Here is a 19,269-nt window from a genome sequence, read left to right on the forward strand (position 1 = left end):
GAGCAAAGTTAATTCACATTGCTTTGAAGCATCCTGATCTTCCCCATTTTCTCCATGTACATGATTATTCTTATGCATATTATTATTATTATTAACTCTTCCTTAGCTTTTCCTATTAAAAAAAAATGATAAACAAATGTTTATTTTTCCTTTAATTTTACTCAGTCACAGACTTTCCTTGGAGTATACCGTTTTCCTACTGTAGTATTGTGTAGGCAGTATCTTTCTAACATAAAAATGAACGCAGTGTGATCTCCTCAGAGCCTCTAGCCCGTACGCCTTTTGTTCAGTGTCTGTAGTGAATTGTATGAGGCGCTCCCCTCCCGTAGGCTTTGCATGTACCGCTTGTTCAGGATTGCCGGGCTGAAGGCCATAAACCAAACTGCGCAACATAAATATGGCACTTAATTTTTTTATTTATTTTGTTCATTATGTTTATCCTCATACTGCTTGCCATTGAAGGTTACTTCCATGTGCAAACTTTTGCAGTATTATCCTTTATCGTTAAATCAGCTTACTGCAGTGCGTATTGAAACTGATATCGGTTGGCAGCAAGTTGTGTGTGAGTGGGAGCTCAGCAAGACAAAGCCTTTCAAAATGGAGGGAAATACTGTCAAGATGAATGAACAGGAAGCGAGAAATTACTTCATGTGAACTCTTATGTCATGTGTATTTGATGCTTCGCTATCTGCCCCTGCAGGCTGAGTAGGAAGAGCTTAGAGATTGTCTTTCAGGGAATATTTAACAGCATAGTGTTGTTCTAGTTTAGAATATCTGTGGCAGCTTCCTTAGTTTTTGTCTCAGGTAGATCGTACAACATCAAACCAATGCAAGCTTTTTGCTTTTGTGTAGCTAACAATGGGAACACATTGCTTCAACTACTTGCGAGACAGGGGATTGACGTATATATTAATTTAAAAGGATTCACTGTGAAGGGATAACAATGAGACAATTAAGGAACTTTAGGAACATAAAGGCTCTGATTAGACACCATTTCATCTTTAAAAAACTATGTTATGAATGAAATATTTTGTTTTCAAATACATTTGAATATTCAGTTAGTTTTGCAGTAATGTGGCTTCCAAGACTTTCACAACGTATTTACATCTTCTACACATTATTGTTAATGGTATGTTAAAAATGCTTGATACCTCACAAAAACATGTTGTATTGGTATTTTTGGAAAGGCTGAAGATCTGGCTTGCGTCTCAGCCCAAAGAGGGGAAGTATGAAGAAGGTGGTTGAAAGTTGTAGCTCTTTCTGAATGGATCGGTAGATGCTACTTTTTGCTGGTTTGCATTGAAAGCACTATATATGAAAATAAATAATTTCTAGGTCTTCAGTGAAGCATTAAGTCCAAAAATTTGTAATTCTTTTTTCTCTTTTCTTTTGATAACAGACTTCAATGTAAGTTGCAGATATGGAGGAGTTTTTCATGTGGAGAAAAATGGTCGCTACAGTCTCACACGAAATGAAGCAGTCGAACTCTGCAAAGCTCTCAATAGTACCTTGTCAACACTAGAGCAGTTGAAGAAAGCTCATGAACTTGGATTTGAAACTTGCAGGTAAAGGAATGCTTGAAAAAATAATATATCATGAGAAGTCCATCCATCCATGCTATAATGTAATATTACAGTTGACTTCATATAGCTTTTAATTAGATGGCCATGTCAGTCCTCAAGCAGGTTATATTCAGTGATGAACAACACATCTTTGGGCATGTGTATGTTTGCTCTGGGTCTGATAATAAATTAGTCCTTTACAAGTTGTCTTTAAAAAAATCATAAACTCATACAGATAAAATCTATAGGTAACAAAAGATTGACAGTATAATGAAATAATTATAAAGCTGTTCAGAGCATATCATATCACTGACTAATTGGTAAGATATGTGAAAATTATTTGATTTTTGATGACCTGATGTAAGGTCAAAGTCTGAAGATGGTATATACAGTACAGGGAACTCTGTCTTGTCAAGAAACAGTCAAAAGCAGCAAGTGGTACTGTGAGGGATGAACCCCTGACATCCCACTGAAAAAACAGCCACAGTATTAGTGCATTTTTATTATGTATGAATGAAGAAGTTGCAGAAGACAGACATAAAAGTGATTAAAAATCCAAAACCACATTGTCAAGTGACTTAACTACCATCTGTAATTAATGGTGTATAGGGCAACAAATGTGGATAATACAGACTCTTCAGTTTAGCAAAAAATAACTAGACCAAGAGACTGGAAGCTACTCAGAGAAAATTTTGGATTCATTAAGTGATTACTGATACAATAAAATATGTAAGGTTAATAATTATTGACTGAAACAGCTTACAAGGGTTGTAGTATATTCTTTGTCACACCATGATTTCATCAAGATGAATTATTTCCCCAATGATGGCTTCCATTCAAACAGTAATTAAGTCAGGACAGTCCTATGGTCTGTAAATATATCAGACTAGATGATCATGTGATCTTGCTTTGCAAGATATATGATACACTTATTATACCAGTCATCCTGAATATTCAAATGCAGAAAAAAGACTGCACTCAGGAGTTGTAGATTTGAAGTTTTGTTTTGTTGTGTTTTGTTTTTTCACTCAGATAGCATAGGTTCATGTTGGTAAACCATTATAGAGCTGAAATAAATTTCAGTAGATTTTCAGCTTTATTACAATCTAAAATAAACAGCAAATATGGAGAAATAGAATTTATCTTCTGAGTGGAGTAGAAAAGTTCTGTGGACATTTCTCCAAAATTTTAAGACTTTCATTCTGGTACCGTGAGAAATAGTACTGGCATCAATAGCGCATGTAACTATTTCCTGTGAATTATTTCATTTCAGTTAAGTGAGTAGTGCTTTACTTTTTTAACACCTAGTGGTTGAGTTTTCTTTGCCACTGGCTTGCAAGCACATGAGAATTCAGTAAAGCTCCTTTTAAATTAATAGTATCCATACAAAGTAATTTGTAGTCATGGAAAGATACATGTGCACTGCCTTGAAGACATATTTATACATATAGATGTCATGCACTGCTGTTGATGACAGCATATGGCACACTCGTTTTCACAAGTGTTATGTCCTTGCATGCTGGCGAAAGAGGTGGACAATAGTGCCAGGGAACAATGAACAGAAAATTCCTAAAGCCTTAGAATATTCTTCATGAGAAGTGGGAATGTTGTTTAAAGTAGTACCACATAAAGACTAGAGACAGTTCTTCACTCTGAGGGGTAAGTCCTGCACAAGATAGTAGGCATCTTCTTTCTCTAAAATTAGCATATGATCATACTTAGCATTCTGAATTGTCCAGCACTACACAATATGTAGAGACTAAAGTTCAAATCCTAACTAAACACCTAGGGGTAGAGATTTCTAGTGCTAGTAATTAGGAGCATTCTGCAATGTGGAAAGTCTTTTCTGAAGTTAAAATAGAAAGCTAATTGAAAGGAGGAGTAGAAGGAAATGTTTTTTGTAGTGGGGAGCTGTAGTTTTTCATTAATGTTACAATTCTCCGTAATTCACACTTTAGCAGAGGACAGATTTGGACATGTAAGGCATGTAGATAGGATTCCTTCCTCCTTTCCTTTTGGCCAAGCCTCCCACCCTTTTACTTTCACTTGTTGAACCTGTGCTAGAAGTCCTTGTCAGTAAGGCTAGGCTCTTATCAAGCTTGAGTAGGAGAATAAAAATATACTGCATGTAATCATCAAAATACATGTGGAATGGTGAGTGAGTAAGATGAATCAACAGATCATAACAGAGTAGGTGATTAATAGATTATAAAGTGTCAACACTGTAGGCTTGGTTGGACGTGTGAGTAAAGCAGTTTCTAATTCTACCTACAAGAGAGTTTCAGAACTGCAAGTATCTGCACATTAGACATGTAACTGGAATGGGGCTCACAGATAAAAAACTGCAAAGCTATGAAATTTACTCCTCCCTAATAAATTGCACCTCTCAAGAAGTAAAACAAAACCCAAACCAAACCCCAGTTCTTATTACGGTTCTATCACACCTCCCAGCTAAATACATTGGAATTAATCATATGTTGCAGGATTGCAGAACGGTAATAATGCATTGCACATTATGGAGCTCTGCTAACGCAGTCTTCACTGAAATATATGAGCTCTGTACGCAATAGCCACATTGCTCGACTGGAAAATACAGTAAGAATTTGTGGATGAATGAGTGTTGTAGCTGAACATTTTACTAAGCCGTCAGCTTCTACAGAAAGTAATGCGTCTTACAACCATTCTCTAGATTTGCTCAGGTACTATAAATTGAGCCCCCAACATTTCTGTGTGAAGTGTCACTGGGCAGTGTGTTATGCTCAAAGCAATGAAAATGTGACTCCCCAAATCAAAAAGCAGCCAGTCTTTAGTGTCAGGTAATACAGCCTCACACTGAATAACAAGTGCACTTGCCTTCCAGTCCCTCACTTCCACTGCCTTGCTCTGGAACCAATCATCCTAGCTAATAAAGATACTCACTTAATTAAACATCCTTCATATACAAAAAGTATGCATAAATGCACGCACTTTTTAATAATAATGTAAGATGATAATAATGGCTTCTTCATAGCTTCTTCATGTTTGAGATATCTAGAACATTTATGCCATCTGCTCTAATATGTAATATGGTGTATTTTCCTCTGTTCTTCACAGGTATGGTTTTGTAGTGGGGAATATTGTTATCCCACGAATCAATCCCTATCCTCTCTGTGCAGCAAATCATACTGGCATTTACAAACTTTCAGCAAACACAACTGCTCGGTATGATGCGTACTGTTACAATGCAACAGGTATGTATATGCTTTTATGATGTGTTTTAGATATGTTTAACTAACAACAGTATATGTAATCTCGTATTTAAGGTACTGGAATGAGGACTTCTATGTTAAATATCATCTGGTCTTTAGCTGAGAAGAAATACATTTTATCAGCCTCTAGAATTGTATCTATAATGCCAGCAATGAATTTGACCCATTTTGTCATTAGCGTGTTTTGAACTAAACCATTTTCTGCACTTGTCACTAACTTAATAGCTTCAGAACAGTTCATTTTAATGGCTTCGTGCAGTGAACCACTGCAGCACTGAATCTAAAAGACATAACTGTTGTAGGTGACAATGCTCAGCTCCTCTGTTCATCCTCACATGAGCTTCTCTAGTGAACAACAGTTATTTGTGTTAGGGGATGCAAGGGTGGCTGCCATCTGCAGAACTCCTAGGCCCGGGGCGGCCATCCCAGGCCCATGGACGTGGCTGCTGCTCTCCTGTTTGCAGGTTCACCCAGTATTTGCTCTCAGGCGAATGTCCATTCAAACATTAGGCAGTTAGCTAGCGATGAGGGTCAGAAGCAGATCACTTGCCTCTAAGGTTTTGAACTTTGTAATTGTTGGAAAAACTTTACTAAATTATTAGGAAAATGTAGATAGTCTTGTGACAGATGCTGAGCACAGTATTTGAAGGTAAAATCTGGACTAACTTCAAGTGTCTTGAATTTCAGTAGATTATTACATTCACAGTAGAAGCAGACAGACCTTACAGAAAGCTGTAGGCAAAATTCATTGGTGATTTAAAGGGCAGTGACATTTTTTTATTTTGTTCTTGGTGGACATATCATTAAAAATCATCTTTGCATTGGCATGGTATTAAGTGAGCTGCCATCCACTATCACGCATGGATGACTCTTCTACCGCTACAACGTCCATCCCCACCAGAGCTTTCTAACTCCTCCCAAGTCTCATTCCCTCCCGGCACTAGCTCACACACTGGCCCGAGCATGGCACCGCATCCCACTGGGCCAAGCAGTGCTCCCCAGACCAGGGCACACTTCGCCTGTGCAGAGCCCTCCCTGCGGGGGACGGGGTCTTGCTGGCTAAAAGGATTAGAGCTGCCACTTCTGCCACAACAGCGGGGCTCTCTGCGTTGAAACTTGGTCACGAGGCTATTCTAAGTGACGTTGGTTGCAGCAATTTTCTGGAGTGGTCATGAAAATGGAGACTCTCGTTCTTAGCTGACAGAACAATCTTGAAGTTCCCCACCTGGGGAGGAGCAAAAAGGGAACATAGGTAGATCAGTGAATAACATTTGATTTGGAAATTTGTTTTCAATCACGTTTTGTGATTATGTACAATTAATATGGGTACACACATGACTTTTTTCTCAGTTTTCTCAAATAATTATTTTCTGTTTTCCTTCTTTTACAGAAACAAGAGACAGAGCGTGTGAGCCAATTGAAGGACTAGATACTTCTTTCCTCAGTAATCCGAGTGAAACAGGTACTGTATTGATTAGAAAGACCTGCCATTTGTTTCGTTTTTGGGATCCATTTATCTTTTTTTACATAAACAATTGCTAATATTAAAAATCAATCTAAACTTAAGAAAAAGAAGTCAAGCGATGTTCAACAGCAAGTAAAGAAATTATTAATTTGTCTTCACCTAAACCCATGGAGCTTGCTTTGTCTTAAGGTGCTACCAAATACTTTTTATATAAGTATTTGACATTTTTTAGCACCTCAGAGCTTCTAGTGTTTCTTTGACATACAGGACTTTGCTTAAGACAGCAAACTTTCTACATCTCGTTTGAGCTGCTGGTTAGAAAAGCAGCTGGAAGTGGAAGAAAACTCTCCTTATAAATTATTTGTCCCAATTCTAAAATTCTGATTGACTTTACGGAGGCCGAGATTTTATGTTCAAAATCAAGCTGTCTGATCAAAATATCAAAATACTTGATGCAGAGTAGGCCCTCTGTATTTGACAGGTATATGCATCAGCATATATACATTAGACACAAATTAGTGCTGTATGATCTGGATAGATTAGATAGGATGGCAAAAATGGATGAACTGATATTAATCAACAACCGTTTCTCTTTATTTTTTTGTTATAGGACTTAAACTGTTTAGCACTACAGAAATATAGTTATGTAGCTCTGTGATATTATCAGCTGCTTAATTTCCTCTTTCCAACAGTCATTGACAATGCAGATCGCACGCGTCATAGTGGAGAGTCCTCAACCTCAGGTGCAGATGATGAAAGTGTAGGTAGTGGATCAACACATGACACAACTCCCATGGACGCCTCCATCAGGAGATCCAGCCCCTCGTATTATGGAAGTGCTACTCCACTCTCACAGCTGCCAGATCATTCTTCTGGAGGGGGTGAAAAACAATTTCCTGGAAAAGATTCTGGTAAGGACAGTAGGTTGCCACTACATCCCCTTTAAGAAAACTGAGTGAAGGATTACATTGCTAGTTAAAGGATATCATGAGGGAATGAGGAGCATCATCTCTAATTTGTATCCTGGAGAAGTAAAAGGAGAATTTGTGTCTTTGAAAGAAAGGAGAAGCATCCTGAATTTCTAAGGATTTTTTTGGTTGCACAGAAGTACAAAGCAGCCATACATCAGCATAGTTTCCCACATAAACCTTCCCGGGATGTTGCAAATCGATGGTTCTGAGAATTTGCTCTTGTTCTTATTAAAATATTTATTTCATTAAAGGCTCAAAATCATATGTAGCAGTGAAAACAGAGGGGTCGGTTAGGCTGAGGGTATGGTTATATAGAGATAGGATAATATATTCTTATCTGTTCTCTCAAAAGATGAATTGACATTAAGTAATAAGAACAAGGAGGAGTTTACAGTACAAGTGATTTCTCTTTGTACAAATACAGGGGTTATTTTAGGACATCTTCTTCCTACAGTATATTACAGAATAGAGAGATAAAAATGTCAAATTAAAATATTATTAATATCTTCTTAGTTTAGGCGGTAAAGCCAAATTCTATTTTCATAAAGCCCTACCGGATACAAATGCCCAAATGCCATACTCTTTTCTAGGGCATTCTGCAGGGTGAATTAGAGCACCTTGCCTGTACCTTGCTTTCTTGTGGAAGTGGTGTGTATTTTATTTCATCTTTTATGCTGCTCATGTGGCCAAAATTATCAGAGTTCTGAAAGATTAGCTTCTATTGGACCTGAGACGTACAAATATAATTCATCCTCTAAGTACAGTAAAGTTTACAGTGTGACCTCTGACTTCAGACTTTTTATCAAATCACTAGTAACTTCCCAGTGAAGGATACCAATAGTTTGCATCACATCCTCAATAAATACTCAAATTAGAAAAAAAAACATATTGAGCAGAAGCATTAGGATTATACAATGACAGTTCACTGGTGGTATAATCATGACATGTTATGCTTGTTTTTCTGCGTAGTTAGCATCACGAAAGGTAAATCCTAACATTATCTTCCTAAGGAACTAGGATCAGAGCCATTCTCCAGGGTTTATGCCATGTATTTCAGTTGCTCTCCATGACAAGTCTTACCAACTCTGCTTCCATGCAGAGTTTAGACTTTTGGACTAAATCTCAGAGTATGTCTCAGTAAAGAGGGGAATGCACGTAAGTTCACTCATTGCTAAAGAATCCCTGTCCAGGTGATATGCAGGTACAATCAGAGCTTGAATCACATGAACAGATCATTGCCAGAATGTTCATTATCACTGTAATGCATACTTCTCTTGAATTAACCTGTTTTGGTGATATCCTGACTATGTTAGTAAAGTAAGGCTATTTGGGGTTGAATTGTATGAAGAACTTAGTCTGTATCTTTCTTCTCTATTGGACCAATAAATGAAGGAATGAAGCATGTGGTAGAGAATAATTGAAGCAGTTGTGAGTACTGAGTTGAAATTCAGCTATTGAAATAGTAATGATTCATCCATCACCATACAGATGATGAAGTTTCTCCTGCATCACCTGACATCTCTTCTGTGACGGCAACTGATGATTACCCTGGAAAAGATGTTGGAGAGTATCCCGCGAGTACTAGTAAGATTTGTGTATTATAGTAACTACATCAAGTATAGATTGTATTAAAACTGCTTGCTTCTTCCAGCAGAGCATTCTGGTAAGTGATGAAATATGCATCATCACCAATTTTGGAAAGAGATTGAAAGACAGTACTTTCCAGACTGGCTAAGTCAGAAATACACTTCACTCTGTGGGACAAGGGGAGCAAAAACATTTACTGTATGTTTGCTTCAATGCTCGTACATGAGTTCAGAAAGATTGTTGTTTTGTGTTTCCCACTTCTTTTTTATCATACCTATTTACAAGGTGTCACAAATTAGTGCAACCAATTATCACTTGAAGTCAATTAATTTTCGAGGTAGAAAAGAACATTTTTGTCAATTTGTGATGAAAATGTCTGATTGATTGTAATATATCTGCAGTTGTGAATGCGAGTAATCCACATCAAGACCATGGCTTTGCTCACCAGAGCAGTGTTTTAAGTGGCAGTTCAAATTGCCAAGCCATTTGTGCACTGCAAAATCTAATTTTGTCCTTGTTGTTGGCAATATGCATGAGAAAAAACTGAGGCCTGTGGTGGCTCCACAGGCTTGGAGGGCTCAAAAGAGCAGTAGCCTTTTCTCTGCTTTGTCCTTAAATAGCTTTACTGAGTGGGAAAAACTGTTTGTGATGTTCTTATCAAATATGTAGTGCACACCAGCTACAGCAAATAAAAAATTTAAAGTCCTCTTACACATTTTAAAGTGGAACTGTACACATATTCACTCTAGTTCTTAAGTTTAGAGTGATAAAGATCTTTGCCCCAGAAAATAAAGTGAACCTAAAGGGAGAACATTTTAATTATACAGAGGAAATCTACAGAGGCATGTTGTGGTAAAGATTGAACTGATAGAAATGAAAGTTTCTTCCGGTCCACTCTTTTTTTCCCACTGCGGAAGCCAATGATAGTGAGGAATTTGCTTAATTATTTGTTGGTTGCTGATAGATGGTCAAATGGTCTATGTGACCTGGAGGGATGGTGCCCTCGATACTGTGTTTAGAAATCACAGGATAGAGTAGGAGTGATTGTATGTCTTACACAGTTAGCAAAAGCTTTATGAAAAGACAGAAATCATTCAACTAAGCATCTTGTCCAGAGGATGTGAAGGTTAGTAACACCTCATAAATATGTAGATGGAAAAAAGAAATACCAGGTTGATTTTCCCCAAGACCTCAAAAGCAAGTAGAAAATTTTCTGGTGCTTATTTCAAGTGAAAGGTTTTGCTGCAAAGTAAGGGGGTGGAAAAATCCCACCTGGTAACAGTGAGGAGTTTCTCTGGTTGACTCTGGTGGTGATTTTTCGTTCATATTTATTTGCTTCTGTATTCACGTGTCACTTAGTGCTTCTTTGTACAGATGTTTCTGTACCCTTTGCAAAAACCTGTGTGTTGTTTCTAGGCGGGAAAGCTTTCAGTTTTCCTTTTACTGCTTGATTATCAAATGTATTGATCCTAAATACATATGTCCCTTCCTGTTGCTAACTGTTCTCTCTTATGGGCATGACTATTTTACAGAGGGAAAACTAGAGGTATTTAAGATTTTAAAAGATGGGTAGATGAGGGGAGAGCTGTGGATGTTGTCTACCTAGACTTCAGCAAGGCTTTTGACACTGTCTCCCATAACATCCTCCTACGGAAGCTCAGGAAGTGTGGGCTGGATGAGTGGTCAGTGAGGTGGATTCAGAACTGGCTGAATGGCAGAACTCAGAGGGTTGTCATCAGCGGCGCTGAGTCTAGTTGGAGGCCGGTAACTAGCGGTGTCCCCCAGGGGTCAATATTGGGCCCAGTCTTGTTCAACTTCTTCATCAACGACCTGGATGAAGACTTAGAATGTACCCTCAGCAAGTTTGCTGATGACACCAAACTGGGAGGTGTGGTACACCAGAAGACTGTGCTGCCATTCAGCGTGACCTGGACAGGCTGGAGAGTTGGGCAGAGAGGAACCTGATGAGGTTCACCAAGGGCAAGTGCAGGGTCCTGCACCTGGGGAGGAATAACCCCATGCACCAGTACAGACTTGGGGCAGACCTGTTGGAGAGCAGCTCTGCGGAGAGGGACCTGGGTGTCCTGGTGGACGACAGGTTGACCATGAGCCAGCAGTGTGCCCTGGCTGCCAAGAAAGCTAACGGGATCCTGGGATGCATTAGGAGGAGTGTGGCTAGCAGGTCGATGGAGGTTCTCCTTCCCCTCTACTCTGCCCTAGTGAGGCCCCATCTGGAGTACTGTGTCCAGTTCTGGGCTCCCCAGTTCAAGAAAGATGAGGAGCTGCTGGAGAGTGTCCAGCGGAGGGCTACGATGATGGTGAGGGGACTGGAGCATCTCTCCTATGAGGAGAGGCTGAGGGAGCTGGGCTTATTCAGCCTGAAGAAGAGAAGGCTGCGAGGGGATGTAATATATGCTTACAAATATCTGCAGGGTGGGTGTCAGGAGGATGGGGCCAGACTCTTTTCAGTGGTGCCCAGCGACAGGACCAGGGGCAATGGGCACAAATTGAAGCATAGGAAGTTCCCCCTGAACATGAGGAAGAACTTCTTCCCTCTGAGGGTGACGGAGCCCTGGAACAGGCTGCCCAGGGAGGTTGTGGATTCTCCTTCTCTGGAGATATTCAAGACCTGCCTGGACGGTCCTGTGCAGACTGCTGTAGGTGACCCTGCTTTGGCAGGGGGGGTTGGACTAGATGACCCACAGAGATCCCTTCCAACCGCTACCATTCCGTGATTCTGTGGTTCTGTGATTCTGAGATCAAAATAACTAGAGAGCTATGTAATAAAAGATATCAGTAATGATATATGTGTATCACAGAAGTGACAACAATTGCATGATTGCTTATTGGTTTAGGGTTGATAGATTGATTCTCTGCAAAAAAAGATTGTGACGGTACTGCACCTGGGCTTTTCTGATAGCTTTAGCTATTGCTCGGCAACATCACTTTAAAGCCACACAGACCCATTTAATTTAATTTTACTGCATTACAAATAAATGAGTAATTTAGTACTCCTTTCAGAAGTTAAGTACAAGCTATGCGTCTCCAGGAAAAGTCATCAAATATTCAGTAGCAGAGGACAAAGTTAAATGGAGAACAAACAAAACAGAAGATAAATCCATGCCCCAATGTCTGCTATTTACATTGTGCAACAGTGACGTTTCATTGGAATATCCCAGCGACAATTTAAATTCCCAGAGAAAAAGCCCACAGAAAGGAAAGTATCAAATTGAGAAATAAGTAAAGAAAGCTGTTTGGCATATATCTTCAGACAGATGGCTAAAAATATATCTGTCTCATTCTGGTATATAAAAGTAGAGAAGCAAAACCGGTGGCTCTTCATATATACTACACACCATTTGTAAACTTAGTTCGGTGAAACGGTATCTAGCTTGATCAAAACACTTCCTTGCTATGGGCTTTGAAGTGAACAATTGCTGCAGCTCCTTGTTCTTCAGATGATCCCCTTTCATTATTGCTCTGGCTTTGGACATTGTTGGTGATATTCTCCATCAAGTTCACGGTCCACATTAATACAATGCCAGCACTTTGCCATTGACTTTCTCTCCTGGCTGAAAGAAGGTTTTCCTTTTTGTTGTTAACAAGTTATGATTCATCTGGAGATGTACCATGGATCAGATGTCATATAATTCTGTTGCTGATAGATGAGACACTTCCCTAAGTTATCAGAGCTAGTTACTCAAACTGTAACTGCAACCGATATTGTTCATCCATTTATAATAGATATTTTTATGCTCTGGTGGATTTTCTTTTTATTTGGTTTGGAGCATTCCCTGAAAAAGATCTAGTAAATGAAAAAAAGTCTTATGTTCATACTTTGGCTGATCTGGCAGGAAAGCATCTGCATTGGTATTTTGTATGTGGAAGGAAGCCTTGAATCCATATTCATCGCTTAAGAAAATGAGCTCCTAAGGCTTGTTGTCGAAAGCAGGTAGAGGTGAGAATTTTGCTGTGATTACAGCAAGTCAGATGGCAATAATTTAGTTGTCCAGTTATTGTCCTGTTAAACAATTTTTTGGCATTATCATTTTGTTCACAGTTCCATCCCAAAGCTCCAAATCTGAGATCACCTGGGTTTTGATGTTCTGTCACTCAGAAATCAGATTTTGAATGTCCAGGTATCCCATTTTCTGACACCAGTGTCAGAGTAATACTAGGAGTACTAATTTTAGGGAGCAATTAGTGAGTGTGAGAAGAGGCAATATTTATTCGGTCAAGGACAGCTTTTCAGAAAGGCAAAATTTTTTAGGCTTTGCTGCCAAAATAGCTACGCCTTGAAAAGCTGCAGTTCTAAGTTTAAGTCAATACACTTTGTGCACTTTGCAGTTTACAGATAAGCAAAGCATAACTACTGCAGACTGAAGAATGTGTTTGTCCTGTGTGATCATTAGAACTTTGATTCCTAAGTCTTGCATTTTCCAATGCTGTCATATGTTACGCAAAAGTTGATCAAAGCTAGTGTCTTTGATGATAGTCTTCAAGGTATTTTTTCCAAATTAGTTGTTTACAGATATTTTTTGAATGAAAGAGAGTACATGAGATCTTTTCTTCATCTTCAGGATATAGAAGTGAGATGGTCTAAATGCTGATAAAAATACTGCTTATGAAGAATTGCTAGAATAAAAATAATTCCAGAGAAACATTTTGAAAAAGATTTTGCTTTCTTTGGTGAATATGTCTATGACTTGAAGCACAGCTCTTCTTGCAAACTCTGCTCCTCAGTTTATTGATTAATAATTTTCTTAGCAGAGAGACTGCTTAAACTATCAGCTGGCTTGCTTGAGGGAGTCCAGTTTCTATGATGTGCATGCTTCTATTACCTTTGAATGCTTTTTGTCAAAATATTGGGGCATATTTCATATGCAGCATGTAATTTGATCTGTCACTCCTACAAATGCTATGCAGAATTCATTGACTATACTGGAGTTCCAGAGCTGGTAAAACAATCATATACTTTAGTAGAATGTTTCAAACCTCACTTACACTAAAATCATTGGATATTTTTGCTGCTGGAGGAAGGTAATGATACCACGCGTTCATGCATTCGCCTTGCGCTCACATCCATGTCAGTGGCATGAGCTTATCTCTGGGTGTCCATTTTGTCCATCATGGATACTTCTTTCACCTTCTGTATATGATTTTATGTCATCTTGGTGGATGGTCCTCATTCTGGAGCCTATCTAAGGATATCTGCTCTCTCCTGCTGGCAAAACCTGTGAGGAGTTCATTAACTTTCTTGAAAGTGAGGGGCCAGGAAAGACCCAAAGGGTTTTTTGACAGCTCCTGTCACGGGACCATGTTCTTTCTTGGGACTGCCACTATTGCTTGCATCTGGCTAAGTGAGGAATGTAATGATACCATGCGTTCATACATTCACCTTGCACTCGCATACATCTCAGAGGCATGAGCACGCTCAGGATACTGGTGCTGGTGGACTTGACTTTGCTGGAGGAAAAGTGCTTCTCAAGGATTAATAACAAGATTTTCGTTGAATGAACCATGTCCTGACAGCTCCAGTGCCTCATCATGACAACCTGCAGAAAGCCACCACCCAAGCTTGGTGGAATCCGTTTTCAAACCACTGGTGGTGGTCAAATCCTGGAGAGAAGACGCAGGAACCCACGCAAGCAACCAAGGGTAAAGAATGTCATGCTAAGAGGACGCTTTGATTATGAGCTGAATAACCAGAGCACCAGGACAGCAAGCTTCAGAAGCATAAAGTGGAGAGGGGTTGCATGTGTGATATATGCCACTGCTTTTTGTTACCACGTGTTTGAAGTGGGAAAAGCAAAGTACGGGGCGCTCTCTCACTGGAGGTACATTTGATAGCGATAGAGCAGTTGTCCACGTTGTTCATGTACCGCAGAGATATTCTGCGTGTCTGAAAGGGGTGAGTATGTGGGTCATTTTATAGAGGATGTACTTGGGTTTTTCCTTTTTTCTGTATGGAGACAATTTAGAAGTAGACTATTCCAATGAGAGGGACTTGTGGGAGAAGGGAAGAAAACATTTTCAAGCCAGTGCACTATGCTTGTTCTGCTGGAAGAGGACTGAGTATGGTTGTTAGTGCGGCAATGATGCATGGAGCACTGAAATGTAGCTAAGAGCCACGCTGGGGCAGCTTCAGCAGGGCCAGGGCAGAGTGATGAATCCCTTGTGGGTGGAAGAACCAGGAGGAGATACAGACCGTGGAAGCACGGTGCTGTACACTCTCCCCTGTGACTGTAAGGCTACATGTAGGGGGGACAGAAAAGCGTATCTGCTGTCAGCAGAAGACTTTGTGGATTAGGGCTTCATGGCAGATTTAACATCATCACAGCAGATTTGACCTCAAGTGGCAATGGTTCAGATGACGAAGACTCGTCAGAGGACACGATGTACCCAACAGTGTTTCCAGGCTGGGACAGGAGTGTGGCCAACAACGAGTATGCTCCAAGTACTAGTAAGAATCTTCCTTTCTGTTTGGATGGTTTCTTTCTTCTTTCTCCCATTCTACGCAATGTTCCTCCTCCTTTGCCACACAGATATTGTGTGAAAATTTGATGCTTTTCTCATTAAATGTTCCTTCAGATATGTCACTTTTGCGATTGTAAAAATCATATGAGGTCCGTATCAGTAGAATGAATATCTCTTCTATCACTACTTAGAATTAACTTCTCGGTTTAATGCCTATTTGAATGCATACATTCACTCATGTTTTTCGAAGAAAAAAAATTTTTATCTTATTTTCTATTTTATTGTTTTTTTGGAGAAACAGTGTTAAAATAATTCCAGTTCATGTTTTGTATAATCTACGTCTATACAATAGTAGTCTTCCTTTCTGTGGAAGAAGATGTTCAGGCACAATTTCAGGTCAAACCCCAAGTGCCCTTTTCGTTGGGAAGTGTCAGGAAAACAATCTCCTATTTGCTACCTTCCACACTCTTCCCGTGCTCTTTATATAACTTCATCTCATTTGTTTTGCAACCTCAGTTTTTTAGACATGATCCAAAACCACGACTCAGATATTTTAATACATAACCTGATTTTCCTCATATGAATAGTCCCACAGTGATCATTTGATAGCTCTTTTTTGGTTAAAAAAGCCATCCATACCTAAAATCATTTTGTCTGAAAACCGGAAAACTAACACATGTGAAGATCAAACCCAAATGCTGTGTGTCGCTGAAGCAGACAGTCTGCTACTTGGCCTTATGACCAGGGAATGGCCCCAGCCGTGGGGTTTTTCTGCAGTATGGATGTTGCCATTAATGACTATACTCTAACACTCTTAATTGTACAATGTTAATAATCTGTTCCTTTTTTGTAATTTATTTTAATTTAATCACATCTTAGTGTGTCTTTTGTCTGTGCACTGATGTACTCATAGTGTTTATAAATCACTGTTTATAAGCTTTTTTTTTTCCTGGACATAGTGGAGCATCTGGGTTTTTTCAGCAGTGGTCTTCAATTTTAGAATACTAAGTAAGCAAGTCATCTTGCTTTGGGATTTTTTATTCTTTTGCCTAAGTTTTGAGTATTTCTGGTGTTCATTTATTTACCTGTAAGACTGCATTGAGGTTCTATCATTCTTTTGCTGGACATAGCTTTTGAGCTCAGTGGTGGATATTGTAAGAAGAATCTGAGTACTTCTTGAGTACTTAGCAAGCATATTTTGCATGTATTCAGACATCTACCATATTCTTTAGGTCCAGCATTGTTCTTCAAATTTGAGTTTAAATGTCTATAACTGCTTTAATGGTTTTGTACTGCTTCTGCTGTACATTATTCTTCTGTTGCTTGTTTTCCCATTCCACTTGGGAAAATTTGCATCTGTCCAATGCAAAGAAAAGAATGACTGGTTTGATGTAAAGGGATTTGATAAGCAGAGTAGAGAGACCACAGTTAAGCTATGCATGAATTTCAATTTTCCATCACCTTTATGGCACACACTAACAGTAGAGTTATAGTGGTAGACATAGAGCATGGTCAGCATTGAATCCTCCATTGTCCTAACAGCTGTGGACCCACAACACGAAACACTTCTGGAAATCTCCACACAGGATCACTGGAACCCTGCCTATACAGATGAAGAGGAGCAGTATCCTAGCTCTGCTAGCAGGGGTAAAGCAATTAAGCATTTCAGATAATATTCAGATTTGTGGCATAATTCAGTGAAGTATAGCACAGTTATGGTGCAGCTGGTTGTAATTCCCATAATATTAGCCTCAGTTCAGTATAATTCCTTTATATTATTTGTACTAGAGCCCTCAGACGTGGCATCTATAACATTCATCTGTGATTCCAAGTCTACCTTTTGCATCTAATCTTCATTACTTGCCACTTTTCCTCACGTCTCTGGGATTTTTAAACATGCATTGCCAGTAGTGTAGTAAAACTGATTAGGTTGTAACATTTGGTGACCCAATTTGGTGAGAAAAAAATTCCCTTTTTTCCACTTCAAAATCTCTGTTGTAAAATCTGAAGACAAAAGACAAAAAAAGGGAGACAGTGATTCAAATACAAGAAACTGTGCTACAAAGGGTAATATACTACTTCCAGATGAATGTGAGCATTTTGCTACTGGTGTAAATGCCAGTAGCCATCAGAGGTACTGAAAGTGTGCTCGAATTCTGAGAGCCTAAAAACCTCTGTAGGCAAAGACTTACGGAGTGTATTTTCCAGCTGTTTTTGCTGTGTACCTAAATAGTTTCTGGTTAAAATTTTTGGAAAAGCATAGCTGAATATGAGCTTCGGTTTTAAGATGTTTTGGCTATAATGCACAGCTTTGACCTGTTAAGGAGAGGTGCAAACCTCAACAGCTGGAGGCACAGCTATATACAGCTGGATTGGGGACTAGCCTTGTCATTGCATAAAATTGGACTGTACTGAAAAGAAATATATTTCATTCGGGCTTGTGGAAAGCCTTTTTATCCTTCTGTAAAAACAAGCATTTTCTACATCCTTGTAGTAGTTCTTTGGATTTATACGATCTGCCTCCAATAGCTATACACATGCCTTTCTGGTGCCAAGATGGTTTTGAACAGCGAAAGCTTATACAGCTGGCACAGGTGCTATAATCTCCCAGAAATAATTTTTGTGATAACTTTCTTTTAGTTCTGAAGTATTGCTAGATCTGTTGTATTCATAGATGAGTTAATTTTAACCTTTTTTTTTACAAGATAATCTGTGTGTGTTGGGTTTAATTACAAAAATAGTGAATTACTTTTGCATGAGTGTCGTTTTTATGAATATTTCATTGCCTGAATGTGAAGATGAATATTCCTCCAGTTTTGCTCTTTTTGGGAAACAGCGTAGGTTTCTCTAGCTGGTGACTGATGGCATCTGTAACAGGTCCAGGTCATTCTTTGCATGCTCTGATTAAAGACCTTTGCTTTACCTTTAACACTCATGGAAACATTTGAAACCTAAGGCAAATATATTTCACACTGAGTTCTAATGCTCAGCTTAGTGGTATAGGTATTCTTGTTTTTCTGGTGTATCTTTTCTGAGCCTTTTAATGTTCATTAGAAAATCTTTTGTGGTGGTGGTACTTCAGGTGATTTCTGACTGCATCTTCTGCCATATAAACAACAGCAAATTAAGGAGTGAGGAATTAATTTATTTTATCAGTAAGAGCTTTAGTTATCACTGAGTTTAAAACAAGTATGCTTTTCAGCTTCGAATATATGAATCTACTTACTTCATTCATCCAGTCCTAGAAGAAATGACCATTTCCTTGGAGCCAGTCTTGTAACTGTGTAATTGAGATGTTAACTCAAAAGAGAAAGTTCATCATCTTTTTCACTTTTACAAACCCAGAATACACAGACTCAACATTTAAGTTAGTATTAATAAGTATGAACTAGAGATGCAAACTGTTGTTTCTATGTGATCTTCCACTGCTTCTCCTGTAGCTTTTCTCTGGCATTGGTCATTGGGATACTTTCTAGCACACTTAAATCTTCTTCTGATCCTGGTGATGCTTTTGTGTGGAGTGTTTCCAGAGGACTTTTGTTTTCTTTCATCTTTCATTTCACATCAAATGCAACAATGAGAAGAAAAAGCCAAAACACAAAAGCCAAGCACCCTTGTCGTGTAGACCATGAAGATGAGCATAATATGAGTGGTGCTGGGTATTTTGATCATTATTGATTTAATCATCATCTTATCAGCACTAGTTACAAGTGAAAATGAAAAACGTCAAGGACCAACCCAACATCCACTATTACACAGTGTTCATTCTGGATGGATCAGTCAAGAACAAAATCCTGCAAATACCACTAGGAGTATTGAACAACATGAATTTACTACTACACGTGAAAATGACATTGAAAAGGAATCCTCTCATACAGGTAATATTACAGGCCACATTTGAGTAAATTGTCAGGGTTTACTAAAGGTTCAGTTTTGCGATTTTTTTACTAACAATTTTG

General features: G+C 38.9%; 1 protein-coding gene across 2 annotated transcripts in view; it reads left to right on the forward strand.

The window, feature by feature from the left end:
- CD44 (CD44 molecule (IN blood group)) overlaps positions 1-19,269 on the forward strand; it is a 117,616-nt gene that overhangs the window by 78,079 nt on the left and 20,268 nt on the right. For both annotated transcript variants that reach the window (XM_075425981.1, XM_009935247.2), the window contains 5 exons: positions 1,400-1,565; positions 4,656-4,792; positions 6,201-6,272; positions 6,968-7,186; positions 8,735-8,830. In XM_075425981.1, coding sequence (XP_075282096.1) covers positions 1,400-1,565; positions 4,656-4,792; positions 6,201-6,272; positions 6,968-7,186; positions 8,735-8,830 — 690 coding nt within the window. The remainder of the gene's footprint in view (positions 1-1,399; positions 1,566-4,655; positions 4,793-6,200; positions 6,273-6,967; positions 7,187-8,734; positions 8,831-19,269) is intronic.

This window comes from Opisthocomus hoazin, chromosome 7 (assembly GCF_030867145.1).
Source record: "Opisthocomus hoazin isolate bOpiHoa1 chromosome 7, bOpiHoa1.hap1, whole genome shotgun sequence".
Taxonomy (NCBI): domain Eukaryota; kingdom Metazoa; phylum Chordata; class Aves; order Opisthocomiformes; family Opisthocomidae; genus Opisthocomus; species Opisthocomus hoazin.